This window comes from Rousettus aegyptiacus, unplaced genomic scaffold (assembly GCF_014176215.1).
Source record: "Rousettus aegyptiacus isolate mRouAeg1 unplaced genomic scaffold, mRouAeg1.p scaffold_m13_p_7, whole genome shotgun sequence".
NCBI lineage: Eukaryota > Metazoa > Chordata > Mammalia > Chiroptera > Pteropodidae > Rousettus > Rousettus aegyptiacus.
In genome coordinates, this window is record NW_023416310.1 from 101480110 (window position 1) to 101507664 (window position 27555).

The window sequence follows — 27555 nt, forward strand, 5'->3', positions numbered from 1 at the left end:
GCTCTCTCAATATAAATCTTAGCAGCATAGAAACATTTGGGAAACTTTTAAAATACCACTTTCTTTACTTTGTTTCATTTAGGATCTCTGGGGGTGGGACCTTACTAAAAGCTCATCTAGCCATCATCTGTCATGGCCCCCCTCTCTCCACATCCCCAGTCAAATATGAAGTTCCTGCAGCGATCAGGTCCTGGGACCCAAGAAAACCTCAGACCTGCTTGGACCAGTGTGGATAGGTGTGATTTTTAACGTGCATAGTGGAGTGGGACCAGCTAGATGAGAATTCATTGGATAATAATGATGCTAATTTAGGGAAAACATAATGAGATTTGGCTTCTTAATAGTTAACTCTTTTTACAGAAAAAAAGAAAGTCCTGCGAAGTCCCTGGGCACTTGCTTCAGTGATATCCTTGTTATTTATTGAAGGCTGCCATGCCAACGACCCCATGTCTGGTTATTTAGCAGTTACATAACAGCCATTTTTCCTCCTGTGCCATTGTATGTCAAAGTGTGTGTAGTAGAACCCTTCGAATCATGTGTTTTTCCAAAGAGGGAGTTTTAGACTTTTGACATGTAGAAAGGGAGGTTTTAAAAAATTACTAGAAGAAAAAATTTAAAAGCACACTTCAGGTGTTCAAGAAATGTTCTTTAAGAACCGTCGTATTCCCTTTTAAGGGATGAATGTCGATAGCTGAGGTCAAACTCACTTCTACAGAATATCAACGTAATTGGGTAACTTAGAAAACTACAATTACACTAGACTTGCTTGGAAGTCTCATTTCACAAGATGTCTGTATTTAATGACGCCAGTCACCCTTTTAGGACCCAGCATTGACGGCAGGTGTTCTCTGGCCTGGAAGCTTATGGGATGCATATGAGATAAGCCTACGACTCAGCTCCCCTTTCCTAGGGGATGTGCAGTCACACTCACTGCATTCAAAATCCTGATCCGCCTCCGCCTCGGTTCAAAACCGACATAGTGCGGAAGTGTCTATTCGACCGTCCGCAAACCACACTCCCCACCCCTAACAGAACGTCCACTTACCACCCACTAGGAACTCGCTCTTTGTCTCTTCTCATTTCCTCTTCCGGGTCATGCTAGCTCAGCCGAAGTTCCGGTCTTGCGCATTACGCCATGAGAGCGCGGCCAGTGGCACCGTTGCCATGGGAATGCGCCGCGGGCGCTAGTGGGCCCGCCAGCAAGTAGGGTCCGCGTCCGATTGCCGGGCTGGAACTGAGCAGAGCCAGGCCGACGTGACTACAGAATGGGCTGAGGTGGTGGCGGCTGCCCGGCCGAGGTCGTCTACGGGGAGAGGGGCGCGACCCTGGTCCGGGACCCTAAGAGGTCTGATTTGAGGAGCGGGCGGGACTGAGGTTTCCTTGGGTCCCGAGACCTGATTTGTGGGCGACTGCGGAGAGTTTTGCTTGAATCTCATATTTGACTGGGACATGACAAGAAGTGTGAGGACTCCTTACCTCTCGCCCCCCATGATGGATAGGTGACATATAGTGAAGAAATCTTAAACCATAGTTTTGATGGGAATAACCGAGACAGCAGTAGGCTCCCAAAGTTTTGGTGAGGGCTGGAGCCCCACAAGGACACCTTACTGCCGAGCTGGCAGCGTTTCCAAAGACCAATGGGGTCCGTAGAAAAGATTTCTATTTTTTCTGTTTTGTATTTTAACATATCAGTTTATTGTGGAAATGCATTTCTAGCTTGAATAAATAAAATATATGTGTTTAACATTTTCCTTCTTTATTTCCATAAAGAAGTAGCCGGCCTTAAGAATGGAGATGTATGAAACCCTTGGAAAAGTGGGAGAAGGAAGTTATGGAACAGTTATGAAGTGTAAACATAAGGATACTGGGCAGATAGTGGCTATTAAAATATTTTATGAGAAACCAGAAAAATCTGTCAACAAAATTGCAACGAGAGAGATAAAGTTTCTAAAGGTTTGCTTCTTTTGCCTTAATTGCTCTTTGTAAGTCAAAAGAGAAATCGTTATGGAATAAAATTTTATAGAAGGTATATTTCAGTTAACATGTATTAAGACATGTACTAGAAAACCAAGTGTGATGCCCTATTTTAATGTCTACATTTTGTAATTTTTATAGTAATACGAGAGATATGAGCTTATGTATAAGGTAATAAAAGTTATGCCAAATATTGTAAAATCATTAGAAATATCCAGGTATAGTACTTAATAAAAATATCTGATTTGTGCAAGGCATTGTGCCAGATGCTGAGACTATAATGAGGTAAAAGATAGTATCTGTTTTTCAGGACTTTTATTTAATCAGACAAGAGGACATATGAAATAATACTGAATAAAAAGTGGTTAATAATAAATGCCAAGTGAATAGCACAGCGTTTTTTGGGGTAGGGAAGTTTTCTTGGAGGAATTTAGACATGCATTTGGCTTTAAATGATGTGTAGAATTTAAGAGGGAGAAACTGTTCTATTACAGGTTAGTGGAACAGTATTAGTTCAGAGTCTAAAGCAGGACAAAGAGCAGAGTGGAAAGGATGAAGAGGAGACATTTACCTGTACAAAAATAGAAAGAGGTGAGATTAGAGAAGTAAATTGGAAGTAGGTTTTAAAGTCTTGTGTTTTGAGTTAAAGAGTTAAAATTTTATTTTGTAAGAGGTGGAAGGTTTTGAATTCAGAGTATAGAAACAATGTTAATCTAGCACTATTTTGTGAAATAGATTGGAGCACCGAGATAATAAAAATACGGAGGCCTATTAGAACTTTAATGCAAGAATACTGGTAAATGTGAGAGCCCTTGCTGGAAAGCGGAAATTTGAATAGCAGATAAAGTTAGAACATAATATATTGCAAAAGAAGACATGAAAGAATGTAGAAGGAAGTAGAAGGGGAGGGGTCAAAAATATCCTTGAGGTTGTGTGAGTGCTGTCATTGATGGAAATATGAAAGGCCCAAAAGAGACATGGCTTGGGAACTAGTTCCATTTTAGAAATGTTGACTTTGAGGTAACAGGTGTACATTTAAGTAAAGATGGCTAGTAGGCTTATAGAAATGGGAAACAATACCAGGAGACATCAGGGCAGAAGACAGAGTTTTCTGTAAGTATGACAGGTCAACACAGGGCAAAGAACTCAGGAGTATGAAGAAAGGAGCACTAACATTCCTAGGTGACTGGATACAAAACTAGTAATTTTAAAAATGTTTAAATATATATGTATTTTACATATTGAAATGTATCTAGATGCTTTAAGGTTTATGACTGACAACATAGTCTAGATGTTTTATGTGAAGAAAACATACTTGTTCATTTTTATCTGATACAAAGTAATTTTCTTTCTGAGCATTTATTAGATTTGATGGACCAATTTGCTTTCTAGTCGAAATATATTAGGCATATGTGGATTGTCGTAACTACTCTATTTCTAGATGATGAAAAGGAAAGTTAAAGTCAGTAAAGATGTTATTATTTTGTGAAAGATACCAGTCTTCATCCTGCTGACCCAAAACATAATAGTATAGGGCAACTGTTGTGCATTGTAATTGAAAATCTAGTTAGAAACCTTTTCCCAAGGAGTATCTTTTCTCTTTATTCAACTCTGTTGCAATTAAGGCGATTATTTTTTTTCTACTTATTTCTAATTAAACAATTTGTAAAAATCAATATGTGGCAAGAACACAGAGATGAATTTGAAAATGTACTTTACTATTACAATTACTATGCAAACTATTTTGAGACATCTTAACTATTCGTGTTGGTTAATTTCTTATAGGATGTTTAGTTTAATTCCACAAGACAAATTTCTTGGATTAGTTAACATTCTTAGTTTAAAAAGATGGTCATAGTCACCTAATGTGCACTAAATTTTTATCTGCTAGAATTTTGTTAGATAAATTACAGTTAGAGCAATTAGTGAGAATACTTGTAGACAGTTGTTCAGTTATGAAGGAAAACAAAGGCGAACAACTTGAAAAGGAGGAATAGAGCATATCTAGGGGTTTCATGGTTTATCTGAGGAGGTATCTGATTCTTTGGATGGATCTTCCATAATGCTTATTAACTCACATTAACTCTTCAGTGCTTTTGCCTTTAAAATAAAGACTGGACTGGAATTTTCCTTATTGAGAGATTAATAGTGTAGTATCCAAAATCAGTCAGTTCTTTTCACTCTGCCAGCATTTTGTCACTGCAGCACTCTGCATCTTGCCAATCAGGGAAATTGCAAACAAAAATAGGAAAGGAATCTGGCCTTAAATTTTGGCATGTGTTTCTATTAGTAACATTTTAAGTACTGGCTTATGTATTAATATAGATGAGTAGAAAAATTGATAATTGTGCTATTGGAATAAAAGCAAAGTTGTTTTTATAGTTTTCTAATGAATCCAATGTTGAAAACATACCCCTTAATTTTTAGCCAAATGAATAAATATTTTTGGTAATTTGTAAAAATTAAATATTTGAGAATTAACCCAGTGTGTTAAAACATAGAATAAGCAGCATAACATAGTAAACCTCATTTGTTTTCTAAGATGATTCATGCCATTTTTGACATTCTGAAATTATTTTAAGTTATTGTTACAATCTAAAAAGATGTCTTGTTGTTTAATAGAATACTAGAATAGTCTATTCTAGTAGGATATAATAGCATAATGCTTAATAGAACAAAAATATACCCACAAATAATTGTATATTTATGTAAAGTTTCTATGACTATAAATTGGTATTTCATATATCTGAAAAGTTTCTAAATATTTGATACTCTTGTTACAGTGTGATGAATTTATCATGCCCACCTGGAACTTAGGTTTTACTTTCAAGAGTTTAGGATTAAACTCGGAGTATAATTAATTTCTGCAAATTCAGATCACATAATCATGACATTGAAATCCATGCTCATTGAAAACATAAGGACCTTTTAAATTTCAGATGTTAAATTTAACCACAAAGTAAGTTAAAAAATTAGAAGCCATCTCTTAGCAGCATACCAACTTGCATCGAAGGACATTAACTCTAAATTATTTTAATAAGCAATCAAATGCTAACTTGAAGTAAAGCGGTACATTCCCCTTTGTTCTATAAATATTAATTATGAAGTAGATTAACATTTTCTTAAAATAGGAATGTAAGTAAATTAGTTAAAAAATTTCTGTTGAAATTCACTGAGGAAAAGCTGAGAATATTTCTGCTTTTTAAAATGACATAGGTGTTATATGTACAAATTTTTGTGCATGAAATAATTTATTAAAAATCTGTTTCTTTTGTTGATAGCAATTTCGTCATGAAAACCTGGTCAATCTGATTGAAGTTTTTAGACAGAAAAAGAAAATTCATTTGGTGTTTGAATTTATTGACCACACGGTATTAGATGAGTTACAACATTATTGTCATGGACTAGAGAGTAAACGACTTAGAAAATATCTCTTCCAAATACTTCGAGCAATTGAATATCTTCATAATAATAATGTAAGTGCTTCCAAGTAAGCCAAACAATAGACGTATATGAATCATACCTTTAAACGTTGTATTTTTATGAAGGTTGTTAAATTATTCTGTACAATATTAATTGACATCCTGAAAATGGGATCACTATTTTACAATTTCATTGCAGAACCAAAAAATATTGACCACACAATATTTATAATTATAGGGCAGACCAAGTATGGGATGCTAAAAGTGGTATTAATAATTTGGTATAGAAGAATCAAGAGTCACCTCGGGCATCTTTTGCTAGAGAAAGTACATTAAAAAACATTGGTCAGGCTAGCTCAAATGAAGGGAGATTTGAAGGTAGGAACTGGAAGCTAGACCAGGGGAATGACAAGTGAATGTGGATTCCTTTAGGGGAAGAAAGAAATAAAGTAGCTGAGAGAGAGAAAACCTTGTCATTTAACTTATGGAAAGTCAAGAAAGGAAAGAAGATCAACTATTCTGGTTTTTAGTGTTGTCTTTAGTATTGCCTAGTATGTGTGTAGCTCAGCAGGTTTTTATGGAGATATTTTGTTCCCAACATGAGCTCTACTTTCTGGAAAATTAGATATGTATTCAGGAAATATAAGAGCCTCAAAAAAAGTTTTATTAGTAAGTGATATAGATATAACATCTGTATACTCCAGGCTTTTTTAGAATTCTTAATTTCTAATTTTCTGTCTTGCTAATAGTGCATCACATTTCGCAGCTTTGAAAAATATGATTGTGTTAGCAACTAGAATTCAGATTGCCAGCTGGATCCATGGGGAGGCAATACAGTGTAATAGTTAAGAGCACTCAGTCTTGGGAATCAGACTATCTTGGGTTTTCACCCACCAGCCAATTTATGGGTAACTACACAACTTGTGCAGTTCACAGCTTGCACAATGAAAGGTGGCAGCCCCATTACTCTGTGACACCAGGAAAGTTATCTAACCTCTCTGAGCCTCATTTTCCTCATCTGTGAAATGATACTGTAGTACCTCATGGATATTTTGTAACGGTCAAATTGGGTAGTAGGTACAAAGTGTTTAGTACTGCATCCAGGCACATTCAAAGTGCTCAGTAAATAGTGCTGCAGGAGAGTCAGGAATAGTCATGTTATCAGTATTGCTACCGTGCCTTGTCTATAGGAGACTTTAAAAATGTTTCTTGAGTAAAGAGAGATGCTAGACTGAGGTAGAAGGCTTCAAAGAGGAGGTGAAACTGAGGTAAGTACAATTTTCAACTGTAGCTGGGATTTCACTAGAAGAGGAAATACATTCAGATGGGGTGTCACTATGAGAATAGAGTTAGAGCTGAGCAGGGTACTTCAGAGAGTAATGATTCCTCAGCTAACAGAGACTAGGTAAAGTTAGATAAGATTGCACAGGTGCCCTGTGGAGAGGTTTTCCAGAGCCTTGAAATTCATCCTGAGGAGTTTGTACTTTGTACTTTTTCTTGAGGATACTGGGAAACCATAGAAGAGGTTTTTTTTGTTTTTGTCTTTTTGAATAGAAGATTTTAAAAATATTTATTTATTTAAATTAGTTTCAAGTATACAGTACATTGGTTAGACATCTATATAGTTCATAAAATGACCCCCCCCCAATTGTTTCCTCCCTCCCCTGGCCCTCCACTTAGCCATCATATGATGCTAACTTTATTCTCTCTGCCATGCTCCCCATCCCCATGACCAACTATCAACTACTGATTTGTACTTCTTTAACCCTTCATCCCATTCTCCCAGCCCTCCAACCCCTCTCCCCTTTGTCCATCACCAAATTACATTTGTGAGTCTGTTTTTGATTAGTTTGTTCTTTTTGTTCCTTAGATTCCACATGTAAGTGAAATCATATGGTATTTATCTTTTCCTGACTTATTCAGCATAATAATCTCTTAGGTACATCCATGTTGTTGCAAATGGTAGGATTTCATTTTTTTAATGGCTGAGTAATGTTCTATTGTATATATTAACCATAATTTCTTTATCCAATCGTCTGTTGATGGGCATTTAGTTTGCTTCCATATCTTGGCTATTGTAAATTGTGCTGCCATGAATATTGGAGTACATAGATCTTTACATATTACTGTTTTCGTTTTCTTTGTATAAATACCCAGAAGTGCAATTGCTGGGTCAAAAGGTATGTTAATTTTTAATTTTTGAGAATCCTCCGTACTGTTTTCCATAGTGGCCATACCAATTTGCAATCCCACCAACAATGTATGAGGGTTCTCTTTTCTCCCCATCCTTGCCAACACTTGTTTTTTGATTCATGGAAGGTTTTTGAGCATTGCTATAATAGGATAAAAACAAAACTTAAGCTTATCTTGGTTACAGTGGAGGATAAGTATATAGAGAGACAGGGAGATCAGGTGAGATGCTGTTATGACAGTCCAAATACGAAGTGATAAGCGCTTGGACTAGCACAGTGGCAAAGGAAAGAGAGGATAGCAGGGGGAGAAGGTGGAAAGATTTCCACTTTAGATATGAGAGGGATGCAAGCAAAGGGAAAAATAAAAGATAATTCCAAGATTTTAAATTCAAGAGCAGAAGAATGAGAGTGCTATTGTCAGTAACAGATTTTAGAAGAATTGCTTTTCAGTATATTAATATATTTTCAGGAAGAGTGAGAATGTCAAAGTAAAAGTAGTGCTTAACCAGTTATAGAACATGGCCTTAGGAAGTTGTCAGAACTGGATATACAGATTTGAGAATCTTCATTTTAGAGACTATGGCTGAAGAAGTAAGGGTAGGTTACTCTCGGGACAAAGTTAAAAGGTAGTCCTCAGCACCAAGTCCAGAAGAATATCCATGAGGGTGTGCAGGACGTAGAGAAAGAGGCCTAGACAGAAGCACCCACATTCTTCTATTCTCCTGTCCTTATTTAGCACCTGGAGTACATTTATCCCTGTCCTTCACAAGGTTAGTTACCTTTGAGAATTAAGGCAGCCATGAATGAAGTGGCTCATTGGAATAAATATTATTATTATTTATTATCTGGATTTCTGGGTTCTGGTCTTGATGATTTAAGCTTATCAAGAAAGGAAGACTTTATTAATAGCTCCAAATTTAAAGTGATTGAGGTTTTATGTAACCAAAATGTCTGCAATATTTCTACCATAATAGAAATATGTCTACCATGATACCCTATGTTCCTGTTAATAAGAATTCATGAAGTCAAATACAGTTTAGTACCAGCAAAAGCTTTATATCTCCAGAAGTATTTGTTTACCTTCTTTTATTTAATAATGAAAATATGGTTTCTTTTTTATATTGGTTTTCAGGCAGCTTGAATAGAAATTTAATGTTCAGTTGAAGTAACTAACTGTAGCAATCTAGTTTGTCTTTTTCATTCTAGAAACAGTTAGAAAACCATTTTGGAAGCAGTCAGAATTTAAATGCAAATATTTGCTACTTATGAGGGAGAAATGGTTATTTATTCCCCCATTTCTTTGGTCTACAAATATTTATTGAGCATATTCTGGTATCAAACATTGATTTTACCAGGTGCTGAGGGTACAGTCTTGAGTAAAAGACTTGGTTCCAGCCCTTTTGGAGCTTATTAAATTTCACTCACTTTTCAGTAAACTTTATGAACTTTAAGTAATTCTGATTAATTCTGATTAATACCTAAGAACTGTCAATCTTCCTTAGCCCTATCCTACCTCTTACTCCACAAAGCCCTGCTTCCCTAAATTGAAGTCTCTTTTGCATATTTTCTTAACTCTGTGTTTGGATTTTAAACTCAGTCTTCCAAACAAAGAATTATTTGAATAATATCATTAACATTTTAATATTACTTAATGTATTTTAATATATTGTTAATATTTTGCTATATGTGCTTCATCTATTTTGTTTTCTGAAGTATTTTAAAGTAAATTATAGGCAACCTTGCATTTTATCCCTAAATACTCGACTACTTAGCCCTTCAAAAAGTATATTTTTCTGTATAGTTTGACAATCATTACATAATCTGCAGAATGAACAATTCCCTAATATCCTCTAATACCGAATTTATGTTAAAATTTACTCACAGCTGATTCATTAAAATCAGGATCTGCACCTACCATTTGTTTTTTTTTTTTTTTTTTAGGGCATATAGGGAATTCCTACTCTTGCAGTCTACCTCAGATATTCAGCCTCTTTCTGGAAACCATTGGCATATTTTTTTCATATATACACTCTCATTTAATTGTATAACATCCAATTGAAAAGTTTATGAAATTGAACTAGGTGATTAGGAACCAGGGGCTCTGAGGCTATTAGAGGATATGGAAATTTGAACTCTCTTCTTAGATAAATGTTTAAATTCAAGCACATAGTGCTCTACAGAGCAGAGGTATTATAAGATCGTAATATGAAGTTTTATGTAGTTCTAGAGCATTCCACTACAAAGTAAAGGAGGATCAAACTCATTGAGTCAAAGTCTAATAGTTAATACTCTATACAGAATTAACCCAAGATGGATCAAAGACCTAAATATAAGAGCTAAAACTATAAGACTCTTAGAAGAAAACATAGGTAAAAACCTGTATGATGACCATATATTAGGCAATAGTTATTTAAATATGATACCAAAAATAATGAAAGAAAAGATAGATTAATTGGACTTCATCAAAGTTAAAACCTTTTGTGCATCAAAGGACACCATCAAGAAAGTAAAAAGACGATTCACAGAATGGGAGAAAATACATGTAAATCATTATCCAATAAGCATCTAATATTCAGAGTCTATAAAATAAAACTCAACAATACAAAGACAAATAGTACACTTTAAAAATGGGCAAAGGATCTAACCAATGCACTGTATACTTGAAACTTTTTTCAAAATGGGCAAAGGACTTGAATAGACATTTTTCCAAAGAAGATATACAACATAGAATAATGCTCAACATCATTAGTCATATGGAAGTGTAAATCAAAATCACAATGAGATACCACTTCACACCCACTAGGCTGGCTGTAATTTAAGAAATAGACAATTAAGAATGTTGATGAAGAAGTACAGAAATTAGAACCCTCATACACTACTGGTGGTGGTGTAAAATAGTGTAGCTGCTATGGTAAACACTTTGACAGTTCCTCAAAAAGTTAAACATAGAATAACCATATTACCTAGCAATTCTAGGTATCTTACCCAAGAGAATTGAAAACATGTTCACATAAGGTCCATCCATGTTGTCGCAAATGGCAGTATTTCATCTCTTATGGCTGAGTAATATTCCATTGTATATATGTACCATAGCTTCCTTATCCAATCATGTATTGTAGGACACTTCGGTTGCTTCCATGTCCTGGCCACTGTGAATAATGCTGCTATGAACATCAGTGTGCAAATATCTTTTCGGATATGAGTTTTCAAGTCTTTGGGGTAAATATCCAGTAGAGGGATTGCTGGATCATACGGTAGATGGATGGACCTCAAGATAATCAAGCTAAGCTAAATAAGCCAGACAGAAAAGGTTGAATATCACATGATATCACTTATATGTGGGATATAAACCTAAAAGCAACAAATGAATAGGACAAACAGAGACTCATGGACAACGACAATAGACTAGTCATTACTATAGGGGAAGGGGGGAAAGGGATGGGGGAGGTAGACGGGATAAAGGGGGTCAAATATGTGGTGACAAAGAAATCTAACTATGGGAGATGAACACACACTGTAAATATATATATGCCTTACTGTTAGAGTGTACAGCTGAAACTTATTGGATTTTGGTAACCAATGTCACCATAAAAATAATAAATGAATAAATAAATTCGAAAAGAAAACATGTTCACATAAAAACCTGCACAGGAATGTTCATAGCAACGTTTTTCATAAAAGCCAAAAAGTGGAAACAGCTCAAATAATATATCAAATGATGAATAAGGTAAATACATACAATGGAATTTATTCAGCCATAAAAAGTAATGAAGTACTGACACATGCTACAATATGAATGAACCTTGAAAACATTATGTTAAATGGGAAAAAGTCAGATGCAAAAGACTACATAGTATAAATTCCATTTAAATGAAATATCCAGAACAGATTCTATTCAAATCCTTTTCCCATTTTAAAATTGGGTTGTCTTTTATTATTGAGTTTTATATATTTTGGATATTAGATGCTTATAAGATATAATTTGCAAATATTTTCTCCTGTGGGCTTTTTGCTTCCTTGGTAGTGTTCTTTTATATTTAATTTTTTTTAAATAATTTCTCTTTATTGATATTCTTTATTCGATGAGACATTATGTTCCTACTTTTCTATAGTTCTTTAGACATGGATTCTTTAAGCTTCGAACATATTTAAAATAGCTAGTCTTTGTTGTGTAAGTTCAGTGCCTGGACTTTCTCAGGAAAGTTTCTTATTGACTGCTTTTCTTTCCTGTGTATGGGCCATACTTGTTTCTAAGCATACCAGTTTTGTGGTTTTTTCAGGGAAATATTTTGTTAAAAACTGGACATTTAAAATAATATGGCAACACTGGAAATCCATTTCCCATCTCTCAGGGTTTGTCATTTTTGCTGTTTTTGTTGTTGTTGTTGTTTTGTTATTGTTGTGGCTGTTTAGTTACTTTCCTGAGCTAATTCTGTGAACTCTGTATTCTTCAGAATACCACTGAAATCTCTACTCAGTTAGCTTAATGGTTAGGTAAAGACTGGACAGAGATTTCCTTAAATACCTGAAACCAACAAATGTCTCAGCCTTATTTATTACTTATTGAGAGGTTCCCTCTGTGGCTGGACAATGACTTCAATGGTCAGGCAGATAATTTACAACTCTGCCTTAGCCTTAAACTTCTTGCTTGTGCAGAGCCTCAAAGTCAGCTCGAGGTAAGAGCTTAGGACCATCTTGAGTCTTTTCTGGGCATATGCACAGCTCCACATGTAGCCTTCTTGATTCTCAGGAATATGTTAGAGCTTTTCAAACTCTATGGACATTTCACTTCCAGCCTTTTTAAAAAGTATTTTGGTCAACTTGTTGTTTGTCTTGTTATAGCTCCCTCAGGTGGCTGTAATATTGTACAGTAGCTGCTAATTATTTCTGACGAAGGCCCTGGGCAAAAGGCTGTTTGCACCAGACAATCTCTGAGTTAGGTCAAATGAAGATAAGCCTTCTTGTGGAATTTTTCAGGGACCTGCTGGACAGGTCAGATAATGACAGTTATCTGGATATGGGGTTTTGGAGGAAATATAACCACGTCAATTTGGGGGAGGCTGTTGGTTTACAAAGCTACCAGGATCTGGGGAAAGGGAAATAGAAATAGGACAAGCTAAGAATACCACTGGTTATATGGTAAGTTTATGTTTTAACTTTTTAAAGAAACTGCCAAGCTTTTCCAAATTGGCTGTACCATTTTGCATCTCCACCAACAATGAATTCCGGTTTTTCCACATCCTCCCCAATATTTGTTATTGTCTTTTTGATTATAGCTATTTTAATGAGTGTGACGTGGTATCTTTTTCTGAGAAGTAAAACTGTCTTTATTCACAGATGACATCATTATCTATGTAGGAAGTTCTGTGGAATCTATAACAAAGTTAACAAAACTAACCCGTAAGTTTATAAAGGTTGTAAGAGACAAGATCAATATACCAAAATTGTATTTCTATGTATTAGCAACAATCATATTGAAATTTAAAATACCCTTATAGCAACATCAAAAGAAATTGAATACTTAGAGAAAATTTGACAAAAGATGTACAAGACCTTTATACTGAAAACTACTAAACATTGATGAGAGAAGTGAAGGTAGACCAAAACAAATAGAAATGCTCTGTTTATGGAGGTCTCAATATGATAGTGGAAGACTAAGGAGGATGTTGTCAAAACATAGATTTTGAAAGTTGGGATTCAGAGAGTGCTTGGTTCTCAAGGATAACAAAATTCTGCATGTAGTTGTGGTGTTAGTTGTTGAAAAGAATGAGCCTAGAAGAATATCAACTGGATCTTTCTGTCCGTGTTTGGAGCACTGAGGAGAAGGTTATGGATGTGTGGTGGGCAGGATGTGTAAAGTGCTATCTTAATGTGCTTTTTCATGTCTATTTTTTGTTCACATTATATCCTTGGATTTATAGGTTTTATAGACGGCATATAGTTGTATAGATGGCATCTTTAAGGCTGCTCATAACCCTGTTAATTTTGTGGAAGGAGACTGAAGCAGAACAAGAGCCAGTCCCAAAGATTTATGGTGATAAGTTTTATAAAGAAGAAAAGATCCCGCATTTCTGTAACTGAGCTATTTTCACTTGTGCTATGAAACTTTTCTGGTGATGCAAACATACTTCATTTGATAGTTTTGAAATGCCTTCTTTGTTTTAGGCACTGTACTGGGCCCTGGACACATAGCTTGAATAAGACTGAACATCTATGGAGTTTACAATCTAGTGGGAGTTACAAAAAGCAAACAGGCAATTAATAATATAGCATGACAGATACTGTGATGAGGACATGCAGAATGATGTGAGAACATAGAAAAGGCGTTCCTAATACAAACATCTAAGCTGAGACCTGAGGAAACAGTTGGCCAGGAAAGTATTCTAGGTAGTTGTAACAGCATCAGCAAATGCACAGAGAAGCCCTGGAAAACTGGGAAACTAATAGTGTATAGATGAGGGAAGGAGGTCGATAAGGAGAGCAGGGGCCAAATCCTGAAAGACCTTACAAGCCATTTTAAGTTTTAAAATTGTCATGTCAGATGGGGAATCCTTAAAGGATGTTAAGCAGAGAAATGACATGAGATATGTGTGATTTTAAAATAGTACTATAACTTCATTGTGGACAGTGGATCAGAGGGGATCAGCGTGAATTCAAGGAGACCAGTTGGTAGTGTAGTAATTTTTGGTGAGAGAGCTGAAGGGACTTGAACTAGGGAGAGAAATAGAAGGATTAAGAGTGTATAGGAGCTGAGAGAGAAAAATAACTTGATTTCTAGCTTGAGCCTTGGAGTCAGTTTTGGTTCCATTTACTAAAGACTGTTAAGAATAAATTGTTTGCGAGAGAAGATGATGCATTTAGTTTTGCATTTGCTGAGTGGGACTTCTTGTAGAATTCTACTTCTCATGGAAACTAAGAGATATTTTGGTTAGACATAGAAATTTGGGACTCATCAGTATATGGATAGTTACTAAAGCTATAAGAGTAAATAAAGTCAAAATGGAGCAGCCAATAGGTGAGAAGAAGCCCAAGAGAGTATGATGTCCCCATAACCAAGTGAAGAAAGTGGTCCAAAAAAAAGTAGGTGAGTTTGCCTGGGAAAATGATGTATGAGAAGAGAAAGCCTAAGACCAGAACCCTGAATTTAAGGGACAGAGAAAGAACTTCGAACAGAGATGGAAGGAGACTGGGAGAATTTTAGGCCCCAGAAATCAGGAATGGAGGAGTGGTTGGCAACATTTTACACTAAGATACCAAGCAAGGTATGTATTGAGGAGTGTCTATTGGATGTAGCAACAATGGAGTTGTTGATGACTGGCTAGGACAGTTTAATGCAACATGGGAGCAGAAGACAGACACCTTACCTTGAGGAGTGAATGAATGATTAGAAAGTGACAACTGAGTAAAGATAAGGTTTAGCTGTGAAGGAAATGAGAGAAAGGGCAGTATCTGGAGTGTGACATGGGATTAAAGGAAAGTTAAACTTTTTTCATTTTCTTTTGATTACTTTTCCTGTTAGGAATATGATTTACCTTTTTTAGTATTATGTTTGTTTTCTTGGCTTCATTTCATTTTGAGATGATAGATGGGGCAAAAATTGAAAATGTATAAGTATTTAGCTTTTGCAGTGTGTAGTTAATCCTTTACATGTGGTAAGAAAACAGCTTTACTGTCTTAATTAGCTAAATTTTCTCTGTATAGTTTTTGAGAGATTCTCTAATAAAACTTCATTTTAATGTATTCCATCTTCTGTTTGTTTTTTAGATTATTCATCGAGATATAAAACCTGAGAATATTTTAGTATCCCAGTCAGGAATTACTAAGCTCTGTGATTTTGGTTTCGCACGAACACTAGCAGCTCCTGGGGACATTTATACAGACTATGTGGCCACACGCTGGTATCGAGCTCCAGAATTAGTATTGAAAGATACCTCTTATGGAAAGTATGTATATTTTGGGATCTTGCCTGGCCTTTCCTAGCCATCTCTTTTTTCCATGGTTTATCTGTCACCTCTATTACTGACACCCTCTGCCTTCTGTTTCTGAGTTAGAGCTATAAAAGGGACACCTGTAAATACAACAGAGAGACCCTGTAGGCACCTGCGCTGCCCTGCTGGCTATTAATTTTACCGCTATTGCCCTCTGTGACTGAGTGGCCCCTGCCCCAGAGACTTATACAGACGTCCCTCAGGCCATATCCATGCTTGCTTTAAGTTGTGCCCCACCTTTCACCGAGTCGCCTCCTGTGCTTATCTGTAGTCTCTACATTCTGCAAAGATTTTAAAATCATTTACCTCCCCCTGCCACTGTTACCATGAGAACTGCCAAGTTTTCTGTTTTCTGGAATATGGTACCCTCTTTGCAAAGACTGGCAAGTAATAATTTTTAAATTATACTGTTCTAGATGCCTCAAAATGTAGCATGGTGTGTAGGGCAGAATCTTTGTCCCACTGAGCCGGGGATGAAAGAGGGAGAGAGTAGTCTTAATTCAAATATCACAAACTCATCTTTATTAACAAGTTTTTCTAGATTTCCTGAATAGATATTTTATTTGTTATTTGCCCTTAGGCCTATTTCAAGAGGCTTTTATTGTGGGTTTTTTAAAAACTAGTTTTCACCAGTTTCACTGGAGAGTAGGTCAGCAGATCGCTTCACTATCTCATGATAAAAGCCCATCTCCTTGTGCTTCTTTTTAATTCTCCTTTTACCCCTGCATGTGAGAGTAGGACTGGCTCATATTTCAGATAATAGGGGAGACCTTTAAGATTAGTGCTGCAGTGACAGTCAACTACATGTATTCAATCTTTTATTGCTCTCTGAAAGGCCTGCCCATACAATGCTTTACATTTCTGCAGATAATGCCTTACCTTACTAAATTGAACTGTGAAAGTTCAGATCAAGCTGGGGAAAAGTGAACTGATTTGTGTAGGAATATTTTTAGTGTCTCTGTTGGAAGTGGAGATGGTGAATAGGATGGTGAGTGCTTCAGATAATTTACATAAAGCTTTGAAGGCTAACAGTTGGTCTTGATTTTACTGTTTCTCACTGAAACTTATAAATTTCTATTATATTCTTAAAATTTGTGAAATAAGCAAGCTCATAAGTTCCTATTATATCCAGTTTTTGTTGTAATGTGGACTTTAAAAATTGTATACAGTACAATTAAGTAATTTATTCCTTAAAATCATTATCTAGCAGTACCAATACACACATCTCCTTTAAACAGAAATAGTAGCATATATATAGTATAGAATCTTGCTTTTTCTCTTTTAATTTTTTTAATTGATAGACTCTACTTTTTAAGAGCAGTTTTAGGTTTATAGAAGAAGTGAGCAGAAAGTACAGAGTTCCTATAAACCCCCTTTATCCTTTCCCACAGTACAGTTTTCCTAGTAACCTCTTAGTTGAGCATACTTGTTGAACTGGTAAACCATATTCATACATTATCATTAAATTTCATAGTTTCCATTAAGGTTCACTCTTTGTGTTGTATTTTCTATGGGTTTTGACAAATGTATAATATCATATATCCACCATTATAGTATCTTAGAGCATAGTTTCACAGTTCTAAAAAAACCTCTGTGGTCCACTGCAACTGCAGGTGAACTCAGAGGTGGACAGAGAGCATACAGGGTGGGGTATCATCAGCATCTGGCACGTGAGCCTACTCCGAACCCTACATGCACAAAAGTAAACAACAATCCAGCAGGTGGCCACTGTTCACTCTGTAAATATTCTTCCCTTCTTCTGCCTGAACCCCTGGCAACCACTGATCTTTTTACTGTCTCACCAGCAGTTATAGCTTATCATTTTTATCAGTAAAAAATAGGTCTCATTGTAGCATTCATTTATATTTCCTCTGTATATGGGGTTGGCATCCCTTCTATCTATTTAAAAGCCCCAGTGATATAAACTATCTTCTAAAAAACTGATTACATAGAAAAAAATTTGAATTATGGATTACTCACAATGTGTTAAGATGAATAAATGAAATGTAATTGGTAAAATGTTTAAGATTTTTAATTTTTACTTTTTAAATACAAGATGATTTTAGTGTTCAGCTATTCTAATTCATAAACCATTTATCATAATGTCTTTATATAAGTATCTGAAACAATTTTAGAATACAGTTACTTTTTATCTGAACTGCTAAGTGACTTCTCATGCAATTTAAATATAAGCAATTTAATGTTATTAATAAAATGTGGTAATATTTAATGTATATCCTAAAGTTGACATATGATACTACAGTGAAAATTTATAAATGATAATACTTACCCTTTATTTTTTCTTTGACCTTTTTATTTAAAAATTTTTCTTTAGAAAAGATATTTTATATATTTCTCCATGAAAAAAAAAAAAGTGATTTATTCCTCTCTGTTTCAGACCTGTGGATATCTGGGCTTTGGGCTGTATGATCATTGAGATGGCAACTGGAAATCCCTTTCTTCCTAGCAGCTCTGATTTGGATTTACTTCATAAAATTGTTTTAAAAGTAGGTGAGTATTGCTGAAATACTGGTAAAAGCTTAAAATAAATATTGCCAAGTTAATTATGCTTGACTTTAAATATAGATTTTTCGTTATAGAACAGGGAAGTATATTGTTTTGATAGATGGCAGCAGATGGATGTCTTGGGTTGATAAAGAAGGTAGACAGCTCTGTTTTTACAAGTAATATTTTCTTTGCCAGGATGCAAAAAGCCAAGCCATATGTTGATGGTTGATAATAAGAAAAATAGTATAATAGGAATCTACTTCAGTTTGTCCGAAAATGTTTTAAAATTTAGCTTCTACGGATAATTGTATCTCTGAAAGAAGACGTTTAAATGATAGAGTTGATTTAAATGCTTTTTTAAACCACTTGGATATACAATATCAATTATTTACTGAATGAATGGTTTTTCTTTTTTTAGTACAGTAGATAACCAGATAGCTAAGTAACTTATTCAAAAAAATATTTGATGAAAGCTGAATTGTTTGATTATCTGCTTTGACTACCTATTTTGATGGATAGCCTTTCTTATGGAGTTTCAGTGGTTTATGTGTGTGTGTGTGTGTGTGTGTGTGTGTGTGTGTGTATATATATATATTTCTGAATGAGGAGCTGGAGGAGCCCTTTTTGTGGTGAGGAAGCTATACATAAACCTGTAATTACAGGATTATGAGGAAGGTACTGTAAATAACAAAATCATGAAATCTAGATAAATATTGATTAAAGATACAGTTTAGAGTGTTAAAGCATCACACATTTTAGTGTTATCTTTAAAGTTCTGGTTATGAGATTAATATTAGAAGGAACCTTAGAGATGATGGGATCAAATTTTATTTTACAGATGAGGAAACTGAGGCACAGAAAGGGACGAGATTTGCCCAAGGTCACAGAACTAGTAATAGCAAAACTGGTGCTAGAACTTAGCTCTCTCCATTTCTATTTATAGTTCTCTCCATTCTACTACTGCTTTATAGCCTTGTTTCTTCTTTGCGATATTTCTATTTCTAAATAATTTTAATATTTTAGTTGTTTTGAATAAGGCTTTATTGATAAACACTTGATAGTTAAACCATTTAGATACCCATATGGAAATATATAAAAGTTTGAAAGTGCTTTTCCTGGTAGCATTATATTTTATGTGTTATATTTTGGGGAAAGAAAATGAACCTGGTTGTTTTACATTGTTTACTGCTATCAACAGATTACTGGGGAAACTTCAATTTTTTATGTTATCTTCAGATAGTTTCTTGTTCAGCTTTAAAAAATTAAAAGATTGAAATTGTTATTCTCTCTTTTCAGTAATTTAATGCAGACCACATAGCAATTTGATTATTATGATTATAGACTAATTTTTCTGTTTTCTTATATATATATATATTTTCTCTTTTCAGGCAATTTGACACCTCACTTGCAGAATATCTTTTCCAAGAGTCCTATTTTTGCTGGGGTAGTTCTTCCTCAAGTTCAACACCCCAAAAATGCAAGGAAAAAATACCCAAAGTTAAATGGATTGTTAGCAGATATAGTTCATGTATGTTGAGAGATTAAGAACTTATTTATGGGAAATTTGCATAAATTATAATACAGTTTTAGTATAGTACTTTAATGAAATTCCAATTTCATTAATGTTATCTGGTAAAAGTTTCTATATTCCTGTCTTTGTCTTTAATTCAGAGAAATTAAAATTCATAGGTTGTTAGAACTGAAAGCCCCTAGGATAATCTTGTTTATTATTTTTAGTTTATCCCAATTTTAATGATAATTAGGGATTAACTGGAAAAATTCTAAGGACTTACCATGTTTATCACCACCTTTTAATAGCTAATCTACACAAGTTAGGGATCTGTTCTTTGTATAGTGGTATCCTAACAAGACATTAGCAGCTGCAGTTGTAATGTTTAAAGACAAGGATGCCAAAATTCACCTTGAATTGGAGAAAACAAAAACATTACATAGCACTTTTTAATTATTTTAAAATTTAAATTTCATTTTAATCTAAATAATAAATGTATACCAACACACTTAGTACCACATTCAAAAGGAAAGAGAGTTTACTATGAAAAGTGACTCTGTTCTTATTTATTTTCTCTATCCAGCCAATTTCCTTTCCCAGATCAACTAAGATATCTTATTTCTAATGTACAGCCCTTAAAGAAATAAAGTGGTTACCTATATTTCAAAGCAAGTATAATGTAATGTTTATAAGAAGGGACTTTGGAAACACAGACTGCATTTAAAACCCAGCTCTGTCACTAATTAGCTCTGTAACCTTGGGCAAGTCACTTAATCTCTGTGCCTCAGTTTACTGGGCTATAAAACAACATTAACAATATTTATTTTCTGGGGCTGGAGGATTAAAAGAAGTAATAGTGGATATTTTCTGAGCACAGGCCCTTGAATACGCTTTCAACAAATGTTGTTCATGTTACTAGTTGTTGTTGCTATTATTTAGATAAACATATGATATATAAACATCTAAAGACTATTCCTGAAGGAAAAAATTATTTCATTGGTACCTGCAGAGAACTAGGGTTTATTAAGGATAAATTTGTTTACTACATTTTCAGCTTGATTTTTTTTTAATTTCATAGTTTTTTAATTGTATAAAGAATATAAAATGATTATACAAAAATTAGAAAATACATGATAAACAAAAATAAGTTAAGATTTTCCCAACTCCCATAATCCAGAAAAAATTACTATTGACATTTGGGTTTGTATACTTCTAGATATTTTCCAACCAAATATATACATAGAAATTTATGCTTTTTAAGTGCTGCCTCTGGGCACAGACCCAATGCATGCGAAGCTCAGCTTTAACACTTTTTTAGTCATGTGGCCTTAAGTGAGTTTATTAATCTCTTTTTGTCCTCCACTGTGAAATGTGAGTTGTGGTACAATAGGAATTAAATACAGTCATGTACCACACAACATTTTTATCAGTAACAGACCACATATACAGTGATCCCATCAGATTATAATGGACCTGAAAAATCCCTAGTGATGCTGTAGCCATCATAAGGTTGTAGTTCAATGCATTGCTCATGTGCTTGTGGAGATGCTGGTGCAAACCAACTTACTGTGCTGCCAGTTGTATAAAAGAACAGCATATGCAATTATGTACAGTACATAATCCTTGATAATGGTAATAAATGACTATGCGAATGGTTCACATTAAAAAAAGGAAGTTTATGCTTTTTAAAAGGTATTATACTTTATACACTGTTATGTAACCTGTTTATCTTCACTTAGCAGTGTATTATAAACAAATTACATGTCAATAAATATGGAACGTAATTACATCATAATTTTCAACAGTTACATAGTATTTCATTGTATGAATATACTATAGTTTATTTAACTGATCTTGCAATTTTAGACATTTGTTTTCAGGTTTTTTCCCTCATTATTAGTAAAGGTGCTACAGTGAACATATTTTATATATGTCTTTATGAGTTTATTTTATTATTTGTTTAGGATAAACTTCTAAAAGCATGAGTAGAGGGCAAAAAGGTTTATACTTTTTAGAATTTTTAATATATTTTGCTATTTTTTTCTCCAGAAAGATTTCGCTGATTTATACTCAGGTTCTCTCAAGTAGCATTGGCTATACATTCTACTCTTAACCTAACATTAGATATTATAATTTTTAAAATATTTGCTAGTTTAATAGGCTATAAATAGTATCTTTTCTTAATTGCACTTACAGGAAAGGTTGAACATACTAACTGGTCATTTGTATCTCTTAAGAATCAATCTATTTGTCAATTAGAATATCTTTTTCTGTATTTGTAAAATAATAAGCATATTAGTCTTTTATCATATATGTTGCAAATACTTTTTTTCAACTTGAATAATCCAATGATTTGGAATGCCACATTTATCATAGGCAAAGTACTTATACATAGGGTCTGTTTCTATGTCATTGATTTCTCTCTTTATTTCAGTAAAGTATAATTTTGATTGATTCTTATAACTTTAAAATACATCTTAATATCTAGGGTAGAATATGTATTTTTTCCTAGATTTAAAATTTCTAAACAACTTTATTGTGGTATAATTTGTATACAGTAAATTACACATACTTGAAAGGTACAATTTGATGAATTTTGCTAGATGTAAGCACCTATGAAACCACCACCACCAATTAAGATACATAACATTTTCATCACCCCCTAAAATGTCCTCATGTCCTTTTGCAATCCATCTTTCCTCCATTCCTATCCCCAGATAACCACTGATTTGCTTTCTGCCACTATAGATTAGTTTACATTTCCTAGAATAGTTTATAAATGGAATTACATACAGCATATTTTCTTTCATGTCTGGCTTTTTAAACTCAGTATTATGGTTTAGAGATGCATTCATGTTTTTTCATGTATCGGTAGTTTGTTCTTTTATTCACTGAGTATTGTCCGTTGTATGGATATACTACAGTTTTTTTATCTCTTCCCCTATTTTGGGTTGTTTCCTATTTTTGGCTATTACAAATGAAATTGCTATGAACATTCATGTGCAAGTCTTTGTGTAGATGTATATTTTTATTTCTCTTGGGTAAATATCCAAAAGTGGAATGGTGGGTATAAGGTATGTATATGTTTAATTTTTAAAGGAATTGCCAGTCTGTTTCTCAAAGTATCATATTTTACATTTTCCAAACTAGGGCATGTATTTAAATTTTCTGAATTATGTTATTCACAGCATGACTAATTTGTCTGCCTCTAATAGGCTATGACTTACACAGACCTTTTAGCGTTTTTCTTATTAAGTTTTATTGATGGATTACGATTATGTTCTAAAATAAATAAGCACACATTTTTAGCTAGTTGCAGTTTTAAGGATCTGGGTATTCCTACATAATATAGTATTAAGTAATGGGCTCCATTTCACTTTGTGAGTCAACATTTTTAATTGTAGTAAAACACACATAACACAAAATCTACCCTCTTACCAAATTTTAAAATGCACAGTACAGTATTGTTAACTATATTCATATTATTGTGCAGCGTAGCTCTACAACTTTTACTACGATCAGTTTAAACACATACATTTTGAAATAAACTAAAGTGTAATATGTATTGCCTTGAATTTTCTAAATTTTAATTCTAGCTCTTTTACTTACAAATCTTAGACAAATTACTTGACCTCTCTGGGTCTCAGTATCCTCATCTGTACAATGGGGATGATAATAACTGGTAGGGTTATTGGGATCAAGTAACAGGAAAAGGCTAGATAGAGTTGTGTGGCATGCTGTAAGCATCAATAAAATTGCCTTTTATTACTATATTTTGCCTTTTTGTAGAGGAAGAATGAAAATTACTAAATGATTCTGAAAAATGAAAATTATGTGCAACTCATTATTCAAAACCCTTCCATTGTTTTTTGTTTTGTGGGGTTATTATTTTTTTTGGTTGTGTCTCTACTCAGTTGAATTACTCCCCAGATAGGGAAACAGAAAAAAAGCTGTTCAAATAATGGATTACTGAAAATTTTGGAGGCTTGAATATTTTTGAAATTGTATTATGCTATAGAAAAAGCGCTGGATTAGGAATCAGATAATATGAGTTAAAATTCTAATTTGGCAAGTCATGCTTCTAGCTCTGTACAATGGAAATGATAATTCATTAAGTTTCCATCTTCAGAGCTGAGGAGAGGATCAAAATGAGCTAATTAATCTCTGTACTAATTCCAAGAAAAACAGGCTAACTTCTGTTTTGCCTAGAATCATAAGACATTTAACCTGTAATAATGCTTTACAAGTACAAATTTCTTAGGGAAATAAATGGTCAGAACTCATGGTCGGAAATTCCTGGGGTCTAATTTTAACTTTTCAAGAACACTTTTAATTCTGGGTAATTAATTAATTTTACACTTGTCAAATAAATTTAATTTTTGCCTCATGGAGACCTGTTAAGACATTACTTAACGATGGAATCTTTTTTCCATTTTCTAGGCTTGTTTACAAATTGATCCTGCTGAGAGAATATCCTCTACTGATCTTTTGCATCATGAGTATTTTACTAGAGATGGATTTATTGAAAAGTAAGCATTTTGAGTGAGTGTGGACTTTTTGTCTAGGAAATTTTAACTAGCATGACAATTGCAATATAGGTTAATGTTACACAACAGAAAAATTCAATTTAGCAAAAACTTACTTAAGTTCCTGTGTTGACAAGGTATATGGTAGGCTTACAGGTATCATGATGAAAATCCTAATAATAAAAATAATTGCAGTTAACATTCATTACACAGTTACTATGTCCTAGGATGTGTACTGAGCTCTTTACCATAATTTCAGGGGTCATCATTGACCAGAGATAACAAATAGTCAGTACTTTCTAGCTTTATTCCCATTTGGACCTCTGACTCAGAATAGTCCAGTTTTTTTTCTCTTGTGATAGCATCTCTGATCTAAATATTATGACTAAGATTCATTTCCCAAATGATTTTTTTTCTCTGTTTTACTTATTCTCTGTTGCAGTGCTTGTTGTTTTTTCTTCCCCACCATTTTTTTTCCCCCACCAATTTTTAAATTCCCTAAAGATAGGGGCCATCCCTCTTATAGCCATTCTCTCTCTCTCTCTCTCTCTCTCTCTCTCTCTCTCTCTCTCTCTCTCTATATATATATATATATATATATATATATATATATAATTACAATATAGGTTTACGAATCAGCTATATTTCTTTAAAAACCTACCATTTTCTATTCAGGCATTGAATGAAACAGGAAAAGTTTCTCATTAATTGCAAAATCATTCACTTTGCCTTTGGAAATGAGGTCAGAAAAATAGACATCAATTTAAAATGTGATGGAGTTAAGATCAGGCATGGAAGAGTTAAGGAACAGCCATCGAAGAGAGAATAAAATAGGAAAAAGCAAAGGAAAGGAAATCCTTGAGAGTAACTAGGCATTTCAGGAATCTTAATCTAAAACGAAAAAGTGAGAAGATATTCAGTGCCATTAATGAAAAGTGCCAATTATTGAATAAAGTAGTTGTTTTGTATCAGTGCTATATAGACTAAGTCGATATCTTTTGGGTATTTAGAAATTAGGATTTCACTATTATGGGTCAGAACTCCTGAGTTCCAGTTATCGAACCCTCAGAAAATGTTTGGGGAAGAACTTTTCCTTTGGTAAAAGGACTTTTCCTTTCGTGGACCTTCTGCAATGCAAGACAGTTTTGACAGAGGTGTGATATTTTCTCATTCAGCCAAAGTAATCACACTGGTTATTTTCTTTATCTCCTCACACTACCCTTTACTAGACATGTGCCCTGTACAGCACTGACAAGATTAGGCTAAATTAGGGAAGAATTCATTCATGGACTAGTATTTTCAAACTCTCCCAAATTGAAGGCCACTCAGAGACAGAGGCCGGAAGGAGACTTTTCAGTATAACCTTTTGAATTTTGAGTCATATGAATGCATTTTCTATGCAAAAATAACTTTTTTAGAAAAGAAAGCTAAACTAAATCTGAGCAATTTTCCTACAATATTGATTTCTGTTACATTTTGTACTGAAAATATTTCTCTAGAGCAAGATTTCAGAAACTAGTTAGTTCATCTTTTAGATGAACCGTGAGAAGGACAAAGTGGCCAAGTCTTCCTTGAAAAGAATAGTATATTTATCAAAATTAAAAGCAATACTTTTATTGAATAAAGTTTGCCTATAAGTCTATTTTATAAACTTATTTTATAGAGTAAATTTCCATGGCAAAATTGAAAGATCTATCTTTACCAGGAAGCAATTTATATCAGGTAAGTATTAGGCCATCGTTCAGCATGCATTTTTGACGACTTATTTATGCTGTGGCTGCAATGTAAATTAATTAATTAAATGGTCCATTAAAGATAAAATAAAAAGATAAATGAAAATGTTATTGGTTGATATTATTTGTTTTATCAGATTCATACCGGAACTAAGAGCTAAATTACTACGAGAAGTAAAAGTCAATTCATTCATAAAGCCAAAAGAGAATTCTAAAGAAAATGAACTTATAAAAGATGAAAGAAAAACAATTTATACCAATACACTGCCAAGGTCTTCAGTTTTAGGAAAGGTAAAACTTGGTTTTCTTTTTAGCCAGTATAATTATATGATAGCACTTTGATCTCTTGACTCAGATTTTGGATGTATCTATTCCAGGAAATGGAAAGAGAGAAAAAGCCCAAGGAAATCAAAGTCAGAGTTATTAAAGTCAAAGGAGGAAAAGTAGATACCTTAGAATCAAAAAAACCAGAGTGTGAAGGTAGACATTGCCAACAGAATTCAATTGATGCTCATACTATGTCTCAAGATACAAAACCTGTAATCAATGAACCATTAAATCCTGTCAACCCCAGCACTAACTCTAATGGCATGAAAGATGATCTATATGCTGGAGGTAGTATGACAATGCCACCCATCAATCTAACTAGCAGTAATTTGATGACTTCCACTCCCACTTCAGATCTCTCCCACTTTAACTCAAGGTGAGTGCTAACAGAAAAGAAGCAGAAGTAAATGGACTGAGTTAATACAATGTTCCTATATAATGGTAATTCAAAGAATCAAGTTCATAGTGTCTGTACATAAACTGCATTTTCGGATATATTGAAATTATAATCATACAATGGGTATTACTACATGTTTCTTATGAATGCTATAGAAGAAATTAACTTTTCTTGCCTATATAGACATTCAATTTTTCATTAGGGTCTTCTGGAAAAACCTCATAAAAAAAAAAAAAGATTCTCAGAAAATTTTTTCTCATTTGAAGAGAAAAAAGGTAATATGACCTAAGTTCTGATATTGATGTGCTTTAGTATAATAATAAAGTAGGATTTATCTCTGTATCATAGCAAATTATCTTAATGGAGAAAAGATAGTTTAAGTAATCTTTTATAGTCAAATGGCCTTTCAAGGTCAGATATTTGGGGAGGAAAACAACATACTGAGCTAGCTTTAGATTTAGCTATGGATACAAATTGAGAGGCTGGTACATGAATCTGTTAATCAAGGACAGTGTAGTAGGTGGCAAGGGTCTGTCTAATACAGTATCAAGGCCAATTCTAAATTTAGGGCAACTACTATGTCTCTAGATGAGGAGGGAGACTAGGTTCAATGTCCCAAGTCAATCCTAGCAGATTGTTTTGGGGTATAAATTGTGAATCTTAGTGGTCTGCCGAGGAGGGCAAGTGGACATGGTTACAATAACCATGGTTGCAAACCAGCCTTGGACAGCAGGCTCAGAACTTCAGAAACCCAGCAGTTAAGAGACCTAGATTCAGAACAAATAAAAGGGATGAAGTAGGTCAGCCAGAGTAACTCCACAACATGGGTGTCACCCCTGATGTAAGCCATGAGTGAGTTGTTCTCTGCTCTGTTTTCACCTCTTTACTTAGAGCATTTGGCACTTAAGGACTGACAATTGCACTTTGGCATTCAGTGTTCAAACAGTAATCTTCCATGATATAACTTATTCATTATTG

At 34.1% G+C, this 27555-nt stretch overlaps 1 protein-coding gene across 12 annotated transcripts in view; it reads left to right on the forward strand.

Moving 5' to 3' along the window:
• CDKL3 (cyclin dependent kinase like 3) overlaps nt 1–27555 on the forward strand; it is a 38847-nt gene that overhangs the window by 4603 nt on the left and 6689 nt on the right. For 3 of the 12 annotated variants that reach the window (XR_004951943.1, XR_004951942.1, XM_036224355.1), the window contains exons 1-8: nt 1760–1953; nt 5256–5450; nt 15353–15531; nt 17975–18087; nt 19473–19612; nt 24035–24123; nt 25991–26144; nt 26231–26556. Coding sequence is in view for 10 of the 12 variants with exons in the window: in XM_036224355.1 (XP_036080248.1) it covers nt 1789–1953; nt 5256–5450; nt 15353–15531; nt 17975–18087; nt 19473–19612; nt 24035–24123; nt 25991–26144; nt 26231–26556 (1361 nt within the window). In the remaining 2 variants the exon portion in view is untranslated. Of the gene's footprint in view, nt 1–1071; nt 1346–1759; nt 1954–5255; nt 5451–15352; nt 15532–17974; nt 18088–19472; nt 19613–24034; nt 24124–25990; nt 26145–26230; nt 26702–27555 lie in introns of those variants that run through there. The other 9 variants (XM_036224358.1, XM_036224356.1, XM_036224362.1 and 6 more) reach the window with 9 other exon arrangements.